At 58.6% G+C, this 11,506-nt stretch overlaps 3 protein-coding genes across 3 annotated transcripts; all 3 read right to left on the minus strand.

Annotated features, from left to right (window-relative positions):
• Nucleotides 1-4,226: 4,226 nt before the first annotated feature.
• HRG_06306 (uncharacterized protein) lies at nt 4,227-4,892 on the minus strand (the record flags this gene model as incomplete). The annotated part of the gene is made up of 1 exon (XM_044864777.1): nt 4,227-4,892. The coding sequence occupies one exon, from the start codon at nt 4,890-4,892 to the stop codon at nt 4,227-4,229; it is 666 nt and encodes a 221-aa protein (XP_044719717.1).
• A 1,886-nt stretch (nt 4,893-6,778) lies between these two features.
• Nucleotides 6,779-9,250, minus strand: HRG_06307 (beta-xylosidase; the record flags this gene model as incomplete). Its single annotated transcript, XM_044864778.1, has 5 exons — nt 6,779-6,917; nt 7,024-7,442; nt 7,497-7,552; nt 7,613-8,987; nt 9,044-9,250. 5 exons carry the CDS (start codon nt 9,248-9,250, stop codon nt 6,779-6,781), a joined length of 2,196 nt encoding a protein of 731 aa, XP_044719718.1.
• A 730-nt stretch (nt 9,251-9,980) lies between these two features.
• On the minus strand, nt 9,981-11,480 carry HRG_06308 (nicotinate phosphoribosyltransferase (NAPRTase) family domain-containing protein; the record flags this gene model as incomplete). The annotated part of the gene is made up of 3 exons (XM_044864779.1): nt 9,981-10,110; nt 10,163-11,225; nt 11,285-11,480. 3 exons carry the CDS (start codon nt 11,478-11,480, stop codon nt 9,981-9,983), a joined length of 1,389 nt encoding a protein of 462 aa, XP_044719719.1.
• Between the last annotated feature and the right edge of the window lie 26 nt (nt 11,481-11,506).

The following is an 11,506-nucleotide window of genomic DNA, read 5'->3' on the forward strand; positions in this document are numbered from 1 at the left end:
CCCCGACGACGTGCTTCCCAGGGAGCCTCTTCATGTACGGATACATGGTGCATGCCTCACTTGACTTTCACTGGACTTTCACTGGACTTTCACTGGACTTTCACTTGACTTTTTTACCTCTTCTCCCCATCTGCCCGTGAGCCTCGCTCTTCTTGCTTCCTTGTTACAATCTGAGAGGTACAGTACCTGCTGAGAGGGTGGGGGCCTCGTCTCCATCGCCAACCAGGCCCGCCCATAGTCAAGTCCGGCCTCTCGAATATAGCCGTGGCCTGGTCCGGACAGCAGCCTTTTGTCCAAGGGAAAACGGAATCATGCCTCCCCGGCCCTGCTCATTCGACAAGTGGCGAGCAAAACGCACGGCGCCCCGTTCCCGACCAAGAGGAACCGTTACATTGCATGCGTCGCACGCACGCCGCACGTCCTCTGCGCGCGAGAGCGAGGGCTTGCATGCGCGTGGTGGTGCATGGGCTCCCTTTCCGTGCCTGCATGAGGTGACAAAGAGAAATAGACGAGGACGAAGCGAAAAGAGCAGCGGTTCATCTCACACACTCCGGGGAAGAAGAAGAAGAAGAAATGGCCCCGTGAACCCGGGGTGGAGCAGACGTGGGTGCGTGAGTGGGCGCGCCCCTATCAAGCGCGTCCGCCGCCGCCGCCTTACACGGCCGCATAATACAGGGCCAAGACGCCGCGTTTCGTTTGCGGCCCTGTCACGCGAGCCCCCGTCGGCGTGGGGCGTCGGAGAAGCAGAGAAGAAAACGGATGCAAAAGGCAAAAACCACACGACCGCCTTGCCCGCTCCTGGACGCCGGCCGAGAGTCTATAGCTTGACCGCCGTGCGCGTCCAACCAAAGCTGCAGAAAAGCAGCAACCATGTCCCATTGGCAAGCGAATCAAGGTCCCGGAGGAGCATGTTTGGACAAAAGAAGACACTCTTTCCTTTGTTCGGCCTGCTGCTGCTGTGCTACCGAGCGACCATGTTTCCCCAGGCCGTCACATCTCGACTGCGCAGATGCGGCCAAGAACCAAACCCCTCCCCCCCTCCCTCGCTCACTTCCATCCTCTCTGCCCAGAGAAGGCAGCAGCAACTGCTTGTTGGCCTCGTGTGTCTCGTGTCAGCCATGTGCCGGGGTAGCAGCAGCAGCAGCAGCAGCAGCACCACCACCACCACCACCACCACCGGCCGTGGCTTATTCTTCCTCCTCAGACGCCTCCGCTCCGAACCATGGGACCGGCCAAGGCCAGGGACCGACCGACCGAACTGACCGACTCTCTCTTTGTCCTTCCTCCCCGCGTACATAGGCTAGACTCCCCCATTATAGGCCACCTATCGTGCTCCGCATCCCGGCTCGGCTGGCCGCCGCCGCCCCCGAAATCCAAGACATGTCCGTCTGTGGAGGGAAAGCCGAACGATCTGCCGAACGCCTCCCCCCTCCCCCCTTTCCCCCTTGTCCTCCCCTCCCCTCCCCTTCCCCTCACCCCACCATGAAATCTCCTTTTCTCTCGTCCTCTCTTCAGCCCCCCCCCTCCCCCCTCCCTTGCTGCTGAGGCTGATGCAAGCCAAGGCACGGCAAGCCAAGGTAGACTTATTACAGGGGGGCAAACATGTGTCGTCCTCGTCCACATACATGTATATGTATGTATGTACCTACAGCAGTCGATACATTGACGTGCATGCGGTGCTTTTTCGTGTAGATGAACACACCCTCCACCGTCTCTGCCGAGGCTCAGCTCGCCCCAGCCTCGGGTCCGTCTCGTCGTGGCGTCACCTCGGGAAGGCCGCTTTTGCCCTGAGGGCGAGACAGACGAGGCAAGAAAAAGGAAGAACAAGAACAACGATTCCTTTCCATCATCAGCAAGGCTGTGTAGCCATGTAACAGATATGCACCAGCCGGTCTTTCGGTCCCCCTTCTCCCCGGATATGCTGAACCTCAAACAAGCATGACTCGTTTCTGCCGGCCCCTCATCTGATTCCTCGACTCTCCAGAACATGGATCGCGTGATATACGGCAAGTCTAGCGCCACATCCGTCCTCCTGTGCTTCGTACGGACGAGGTAGCATCGTCCTACGTAGAGGCACGTAGAAAGGCAAAGTTTCTTCCCTTTCGCGCGGCAAAAGCAACGAGCAAGACAAGCAGTACAGCTTCCCGGCTTCCTTTTCTGCTGCCTTGCCTGCTTGCTTCTTCCTCGGCAGTCTCGGTGGCGCGCCTCTTCGCCCTTCTTCATTGGTAGCGACATTACGGCCAGATCCCCACGTTCTGCCTCTTCCCCTTTCTTTTTCTTCGGCTTTTCTTCTTACGACTAGCCTGCTCCCCCATCTGACTCTAGGGCATCGTCTTGGTAACCAATGACTGGGGGTCGCGGCCGTCGTCATCGCCGCCTCGGGCAAAGGGCGAACTTCCGCCATGACGGACAAAAGCGTCCTTCAGCTGCCTCTCCCCCGCACTCCCATCCGGCCGGGACGGTGATCCTGGTCCGGCCCGGCAGTCACCAGACATGCATGCGTGTGTGTGTAGGCAATCCTCCTACCCTCATCACCACCGCCAGCATGGCTCCCTTGATCCAGCCGCGATCCCGCCCCCAAAGACAGGATCCATGTCTCACCGTCTTCTCCCTTGTTTCTCGTCTTTCTTTTTCTTTCCCGCGTGAGAACCACCAAGCAAGATGGACTGATTTCCAGTCCCCGGCATCGTGTCTCGGGAGCCCGTCCGAAGAGCACCATCCGTCGCTCTTCTTTTCCCAGCCACGCATTCCCTCCTACAGGCACCCGCGTTTTCTCTTTCAGTCCTCACTGCTTCCGTGCCGGATGATGCAGCAAGCAAACCATCGTCAGCATCCACCCGTCCGTCCACGACATACATACTGCAACCTACTCACAACTCACCCACACACACACGCACGCATGCCATGGCTTGAACTTCCATTGATCCGGCGCCACCAAGACCCCCCGACCGAGCGCTCGTGCCGCACATGCAACTGTCAGTCTGTACTCCGTGTGTTATGTGACGTATGTCTTCCGTACGCTCATGCCGTGGCACCATGACGACGAGCGGAATCCATGCCGAGCGGGCAACAGAGCACCTCGTCTATTCCGTCCGTCAGCCGCCGTGCACCCGTCACGGCCCATGTCGAACAAGCACGGCCCAAGCATGCACGTAGCCTATTTGCACTCGAGCGCACCAGCACTGTTCCCCGCCCGGCTCGGCCGAAGGACAGGCAAAGCCGTGCGCCGCCAAGCAACAGGAGCCAGAAGCTAACGCATCTAGAAGCCAACGTTCGAATAAACTATTTAAAAAAAGAAACGCGTCCGTCTGTCCGATCCGGGGACCCGGAAGAGAGGCGATTGGCTGGCCTCGACGCACCGTGCAGACAGCCATCCGGTAAGCGATGCTATTCTGACCCGGAGCCAGTAGAGTCGATGGGGGCCGTCGCCGATCCTGCGCCTGCCTTTGTTCCTCTCCTTACAGTCTCTCTTGGCGATGGAGCGGCTGCCCATGTGGCTGTCACAACTACCATGCACGGCCGTTGTGATGCTAGCATACACGGATGATGCACTTTGCATGCATGTATGACTGCGGCCTTTCTACGTACTGCAACAGTGGCACCACATGCCGCAGCGAAAACAACAAGTCCTCTCGCCGCAGAAACAGTAGACAGCCCGTGTCCGCACATGGCCAGGGCATGTCCCCGTCCGGAGGCCACGATGCGGAGCCCGTCCGGCCCCACGATGCGCTTCTCGCCGATCCCCGGCCGACCCCCCGGCCCCGGTCCGGCCCTTCTCAGCGTCGATTAATCGTCCGAGTATCTCCGCCTCTATTCGCCTTTTGCGTATATTTCCCTGTAATCGTCTTCAAATGGCCGCATTCATCTCCTGGTGTATGCATGCATGGCAATGCCGGGCGCCACGAGGACTGAACGCCGCTCCAATGCAACTACTTGTCCGCTCACACGACAGTCGTCGAATGAAATCTGCTTCTCTCCCCATCGCCCAATGCCCGGGCGGCCATCGTCCGACCCTGGGCTTTCCGACGAGAGGAAACAACGTGGCAAGCCGCGAGGGCATCGTGCATACCATGACATGTAAACCGCCATGCCGGCCCCTGAACTGCCCACTTGCACTTTCTCCCTGTCGTTGCAGCGACACAGTACACAGATGGATGCAGGGCATGCAGGGCACACGAGAGAGCGCACGGCTTCAAGTGACGATTGGCATCAATGTACATACCTATCTAATCCGACGTCTTCCTCGGCCACGGCCACCATCCCTCCAACGGCTTGTCGTTATATATTGCGTTGAAGCTATTTGCAGGACAAGCCGACTCATACCCGTATATTTCCTGTGACTTCTCATTAAAGGCAGTGACTCTGTATACCTTGTCCAGCGAAAGATGGTGCAGCCTGATCTTTGAAAGCACAGACGTCTTGCGGGCGTACACCACGAGAATCGCATTCCAATGCCTTCTTCCGCGCCTCGATACATCCATGAGATGGTAGATGCGACCGAAAATCCAGCCACGGCTGCGCGCATACCCTGGGATTTCATTTTCGTCCAGGATGAAATGCGAGCATTCTGTTCGCACATTGGCCTCGGAGAAATGGAAACCCTCCCTCATGAGACGGGGCACATTGCCGTAAACGAATAGATGGGCTTCCCAGTCCACGTCTGGGTTTATTATCTCTGTCTTGACATCTGACCGCAATGTGACGCACATGTCTTGTTGTCCAAGTTTCTGGTGAAGAGCGCATCCGCCCAATTTCGCGTCCGCCACCGTCTTCCAGTTCGAGTCTCGGCCCTGGGCAGGAGATGGGCCTGGATCAAAGCTGTATGGCGGTGGAGATGCAGCCGGCTGCTTCGAGTCTTGCTCCGAGTCTTGCGTTTGCGGTTCTTGCCGCATGGTTGCGGCTTCCAATACGTTTCCGAAGATCGTTCTTTCGAGGTTGATGTCTCCGACCTTGGTGTTTCTGAGGTTGAATGTAGGCCACCGGAGCCTAAGCGATCAAGTTGTAGCAGGTAGCAGGAGCTGCCTATGCCGATGGAATTGCCTCTGGTTGTGAGCGTGCAGAGTGTGCCAGCTGAGATTGCATTGTGAAGGATGGGCAATCATTTGAGAGAGCAGAGCGGCCTCAACATATACTCGCTTCTTCTTTTGGCTGATCGAGTTGATGCAATGCTTTCTGTGGCTTACCCAAGTCTTGTTTATGCTTTGCGGCGGATACTAAGTGACGCTGGTGCCTGAAGCGAAAGCACTCAGACACAAACTTATCTACCGAGGCTGAGCAAGGTCATTTGACGGGCTTTGCTGCAGGGCTGGGAGAGCACCAGGCACCGTGACCGTGGCTTGAGGAACCCAGAGGGACAAACTTACCTACTGAGGCTGAGCAAGGTCATTTGTCGGGGTTTGCTGCCATCGGCCAGTGCTGAGAGAGCACCAGGTGCCGTGAAGACGAGCGAACAGACCGTGGCTAGAGAAACTCAATGAGACTGGAACGAACCTAGCCGTCCGCTCACATCGACGACGGGCACTGCAGAGTCAACAGGCCCGGCCAAGGTCACGTCGAGGCTGAAGAGAGGCTTTGGTATCGAGAAAACATGGTTTTGCCTTGTATCTACCCTTGAAGAGCATATCCTGATGCTGCCGAACACACCATCAGTACACATTATCATCAGCCTCTCACGGTGCCTTTGGCCCAATCAGCCAAGCCTCAAAACACCTGTTCTTACAAGTCCACGCCCACTCGCTCGCCGCCCACCGACCATGGGTAACAAGTCCCCCTCCCCCACACCCGGGGCCTTCTCAGGTATTATGGAATGTTTGGATGGCTGGAGATGGGGTCAGGGGAACGATTTCGGATGCGAGTTGTGTCCTGCCAAAGGCCCACCAAGCCCTTGTCGTCAGACTCGTCACGCAGCACAGCATGACGAGTCCGATGCCCAAGTACAGCAGTCCCCGGAAATCGCCTTGGAGACACGATAACGACGCCTCCTCGCAAGGGGCTGCTCGAGTCGGGCCGTTCGTCTCAAGCAAGCCAAGCCCACGCTCCATCGTGTATGTATCGCCTGTCCATGCTGTACATACATGCCATGTGCCATGCCCCCGTCCTTGATGCGTGAAAGTGCACTTCTCGACGTTGCAATCTTCCTCTCTTCATCCCAGCCACGGCGGCCGACACGCGAGGCGCAAATCGCTCCCGGCCTGCAATAAGCCGGTGGCACTCTGAGTGGCCCCATCAATCAAGGTCCATTTCATCTGGAGAAACACGTGGCGACAGAGGTTCGTCTCCAACCGATACAACCTCATGCCACCTTCCCGGGAGCTTGCGTCAACAGTAGGCAGTCAAAGAATTTAAGCATCAGTTAAGAGCAGCTCGTCACACTAGCTTCTGGTCGCCAACAAATCTGTTTGCACTCTCCCCCCGAAATAGCCATAACCTGTGGAGGAGGTTCCCCAAAAAAGACAAGCAGAAGAAAGCAGTTCCAAAAAAACACACAAACGAATAGCAAAGGGTGCAGGGCTCTCCCGCCCCATCCCAAGTATGTTCTCTCCGCTCCCGGCGCGTTGCCTCGGTGGACCGTCTGTGCCATCAGTTGGAGCCTCGGCCACTCATTCCGGGACACCCGTCCTGGCCGGTGTACTTCCTCAGAGAATCAACGCCTCCTTCAGCACCAAACGAGCCACCGGTCCGTACTCTTGGGGGGCCGGCCGTGGCCCAGATTGCGCAGGGGCTGGTGGCTGGGCGGCAGGCGTTATCGTTGGTCTCCCATCAGCAGATGGCTGGCGGCTCATTGGTTCCCCTGCCAGGCCCGTTCCTGCGGGTGCCGGGCCTGGAGGCGCTTTTCCTGCGTCTGGCTGGCTCGCCCCGCCGGGGCCCATGAAGACAGATATCGCCCAGCTGCCTCCGCAGCGTTGGCTTCCTGCACCCTGGCAAGCCGTGTCACAGAAGCTCTCGGGCAGGCGCACGGCGTCGTCGCGGATGGACGAGCCACACCAGCACTCTGTCCCACACTCCGTGCCGCCAAACGAGTACCCCTTCGAGTCGCAATGGTCGATGCACGTTCCATTCGACATGTCCCCCCGGAGGTAGTCCAGCGGCCTGGACCCGACCAGCGTCCTGTTGATGGCGTCCTGAAAACATCCCAGATACTTCCAATCGCGAGCTGCGACGTCGCCCGGCACAGGGGTGCTGCCCGCTGGTGCTGCACTGGCTGGCGTTGGCGTGGCCTGTTCGGCTGCTGTCGGAGGCTGGCTTGTGGACGCGGGACCACTGTCGGACACGCAGTACCAACCGGACTTGCAATGGAAGCATGGCCAGCCCAAGCCGCAAGGGGCAACTTGAGCCGGCGTTTCCTGCGGAGGACAGAACCATCCGTTGAGGCAGTCGGAGCATCGGAATCCTCGGCCGGGACAAGGACCCAAGTCGTTATCCGGAGGGCTGGCCATGACACCCTGTGAACAGTCGTTGCTTGAGGAGCAAGACGGGCACGGAGGGCATTCCACTACGGGACAGCTCGTCAGTTGCACCGCTGTACTCGCCGGCGAAACAGCGGCAGGGCTCGCTGCCAAGGTCCATGTGTAAGTCATCTATCCGTTCGACACAGGGGCCATCAGATCCATACCTGGCAAGGATGGAGAAGACCCCGGCGTCTGGGTGCCTGGCACTGCAACAGTTGATGGCGACTTGGTCGCATCACCGGAAGATGCACTTTGCTGCGCCTGACTCGTCTTTTGCCTGGCATCTGGCAAGTTCGCCGCCGTGACCGATGCAACTTGACTTTCCGCACATGTCGTCGACGCCGGCGAGGGAACGCCCGTTGGCTGGCTCTGCAGCGGTCCGTATGCCTGAGGACTCGCAATAGATATAATGTTCCAAGAAGCCGCGTCTGCAGCCATTGTACCCGCCGCAGCCGATCCGGGATTCAACGTAATGACGCTGGCGGAGACCGACGCCGGGCCCTGGCCCGCAGACGAGCAGGGCACGACGGCCTCGAGGGGGACGCCTTGCACGTTTTGGCCGATGGCACAGAGCGTCTCGCCCAGGCGGTTCGCGGCAGCGTAGACAATGACGGCGACCTGGTCGAGAATGACCTGCAGTTCGGGTCGCAGGGCGGTCCTCATGGTGCTTGTGATCTCGTTGATGACGGCGATGCCCTGCGTGACAATATTCTTCAAGGCCCCTGACAGATCGGAAAGGCTCACAGGATCATGTTGGTCCAACTGTTTGCCGAGGGCAGCAGCAATGGCAGGAAGAATGAGAGGGAGGAGATCGACGGTCTTGACTGAAGCCTGCTGGGCCACTTGGGGAATGGCAGAAGCCACAGCATCTGCGTCGATGGGCAAGGCCTCCAGAACGACATCCATCAGTCGGGCGGCTGCTCCAGCGTCTACGGGAACAGCTTGCGCGACCACGTCTGACAGGGGACCGAGCAACGAGACGACTTGGCTGCCAAGTGTTGACGGTGCGTCGCGCGCTCGCAATCGATTGATAGCTCCAAGGTGCTCGTTTCCTTGCCTAGACTCTCGTCCGGCTAAGCCGCCCAGGAAACCGGCCGTCAAACTCCAGGTCGGAGATGCATCTGCTCCTGGGCCAATGGGAGAAGGCGTAAAAGGCAAAGTCTGAGAGGCTTCGGGCGTCTTGTCGGCGATGTGCTCAGGGGTGCTTGACGCAGATGACTCAAGTGTCGTGGTGGATTCGGAGCCAGACAAGATAACAGAGGGCTTGACCACCTTGCTCAGGGCTTCGATCAAGGCGTCGAGCAGGGCAAGCGATGGGCTCTGCGAGTACTGCGTTGCAGCGGCATCGTCGACTTGACTGGTTTTCGATTCGGCCTCTCCGTCGATCGGAACCAAAGACACGGTCTCCGTCATGACAGCTGGGCGTGAGGAGACTGACAGCGAAGCCACCGAGCTCTCGTGGCGCGGGTTTTGTGTCTCCTCGTGCTGGGTGTCCTGGGGGTTTGTAGCAGCGGCGGGGGACGCGGGCGACGGGTCAGCCTGGGTCACTCGTTAGCCATCGGCCACGATGACCTGTCAGCGGATACACTCCTCACCTGGTGAGCAAGAATGGCGCCAAGTTGAAACTGTCGCTTCGCGTGACTGCCTGCTTGCATGTTGACCGCCTCTTCGGCTACCAGGCTGACGGAACCGATGGCAGCAAGGGTTAGAATGAAGAGGCCGACAAGCACAAGGGCACGGCTCTGCGTCGTGAGAACTCGAGGAGCCGGCCGGCCGCGTAGGCCTTTGTCGTAGCCCTGCATGTCGTGCACGAGCTGCGCAAAGGTTTCGTCGAGAGGACTAAGATGCGTTCCAAGAGAGCGTTCCAAAACTGGATTCCCAAAAGCGGTTCCAAAAAACGAATCTCAAGTCTGAAGAAAGGAGGCGAGTCGTGTTGGTTGAAGGAGGATGAGGAAGACGGAGAAGCAGAGGAGCAAGTTTGAGGGCGGAAAGCCCAACTCTTGCCATGTTTGCGCGCCATGTCACTTGTTGCTGCCTCGCACTCAGTCACTGAGAAGGCTGGAGAGCCGCTGCCAGGGTAAAACCAGGGTAAACCAGGGTAAAAAGGCCAACCAGGGCCAGCAAGTTACCTTGGAAGGAGCCGCATTTCGCCTGCGGCTTGCTCGCTTCTCTTCGCGTCTGAGCGGCATGGTCCATTGCCGCGACTTTCCCCTTGCCGGGGACCAAAACGGAATAGGCGGGAGCTGCAGAGATGAGATGAAAGCGTGGCCTCGTACTTGGTTTCCTTGCTCTGAGCGAGTGCGTTCCTGGGGCTCGTGAATGCTCGCGCGCAGACTCTTATGCTAGCGGGAGCCGAGGGATGGCGGAAGCACAAACAAGACAGCCATCTTTGTGGTCGGCGTCCAACCCCCCAATGGCCTCCTCCCTTGCTTTTCTTTCATTCATTCCTTCTTTCACATCCTCCGGCAACAGTAATGTATCCAACAAATCTCTTACAAGGCTCCGTTCTCGTACAAGGCACCCTGTCACCCCCTATTTGGCATCTTCCTTACCCCATCGCGACGTTTCATCCCCCTCCTCCCACGCGCGCTCCACGTAGCCGAGCTCGCGCTTTACCTGCTCTACAACCTCCTTGTCTCCCGTGTTCTTGCCGGCGTTGTCGCTGCCCGGTGTCAGGAGATGCGGCTGTTGGATGAGTGGCAGTGCTGGCTTACCTGATCTTGATGGCCGCTCGCCCTGCCGCTGAGCTGAGCTTGATGACAATGTTCAAGGGCACAGACTTTGTTCCCGTCTTGAGATGGGTAAAGTCGTTTGTCAAGAAAGTCCCGACGCCAAAGGTGGGCTCGAACCCATACTCGTCAGCGATTCGCTTGTATTCCAAGCAACTTTCAATGTTGAGCGAGTCTGAAAAGACGATTGTCTTCTTGTCCGTGATGCCCTGCTCATCGTAGTACGCCCGCATCATCTTGACGTACTCGGCGGGGTCGCCAGAGTCCTGCCGCACTCCGCTGAACAGCTCGGCGTACGTCTTGCTGCTGCCGTCGGGCTTCTGAAAGACGTCGGGTGAGGCGCCGCCGTTGACGGGCCGGATCGGGAGGCTGAATGACCGGAGGAACTCTTGCGTGCCAAACGTATCCGTCAGGGCAATGGCGAGATTCGTGCCGAAGCAGCTGACCCAGTGCCGCAGCGCCTCCTCGGTGGCCTTTTTGTAGTCACCGATGATGGCCGCGGTGCCCATGAACCACTCGTGGGCCACCGTCCCGACAGGTGGGATCCCGAATCGCATGGCCAGATGAACGTTGCTCGTGCCCGACAATCTTCCGGGGAAGCCTTTCGCGGCAGCCTCCTTGGACGCCCTGACGAGGCCCCGGAACACCAGGGCCTGGGTATGGTAGTCGCGTCTCCTGCGAGTGCCAAATTCGGACGTTGTGCATCCGGCCTCGAGCAGCTGCATTCCCTTGGCAAAGGCCTGGTCCTCCTGGCCGTCGTAGTTCCAGTCGGTGTCGACGAAGCGAAAGTAGGCCTCGGAGGCGAGCGCCAGGAGCGGTATCTCGTAAAGAATCGTTCCAGACCATGTTCCCTGGATCTTTATGTCAATGTCGCCAATGTCGGAGTCGGCGCCCGTGTCATCGCCGCCGGGCGTGAACGTCACAAAGACTTCTTGTCGAGGCCGCAGTCGGAAATCCTTCAGATACTCGAGGTAGTCGGGGGCGAGGTACTTGCAGTGTGTCTGCAGGAACCGATACTCGTCGGCAGAGAGCGAAATGTTGCCAAGCTCTAGGTGCATTGGTCAGACCGTGGGCCAATCCAAGCGTGCCGCTGGAGGCGGGACTCACTTCTTATTTGTTCGTCAAGCCACCTGAAGCCGGCCCTTGACAGGCGCTTGTCGGGGGTGCGGTTCGTGTAGGCATAAGTCACGGGTACGTCCTTGAAGAACTTGAAGACGGCGCATTGCATCGTCAGCTTGTACAGGTCCGTGTCCAGGAAGGAAATGACCCCCTCGGGATACGGCGACGAGCTATTGAAGTCCATGATGGCGATGGACCCCGCAACAGTTG

Source organism: Hirsutella rhossiliensis, assembly GCF_020360975.1.
Source record: "Hirsutella rhossiliensis strain HR02 chromosome Unknown scaffold00006, whole genome shotgun sequence".
Taxonomy (NCBI): Eukaryota; Fungi; Ascomycota; class Sordariomycetes; order Hypocreales; family Ophiocordycipitaceae; genus Hirsutella; species Hirsutella rhossiliensis.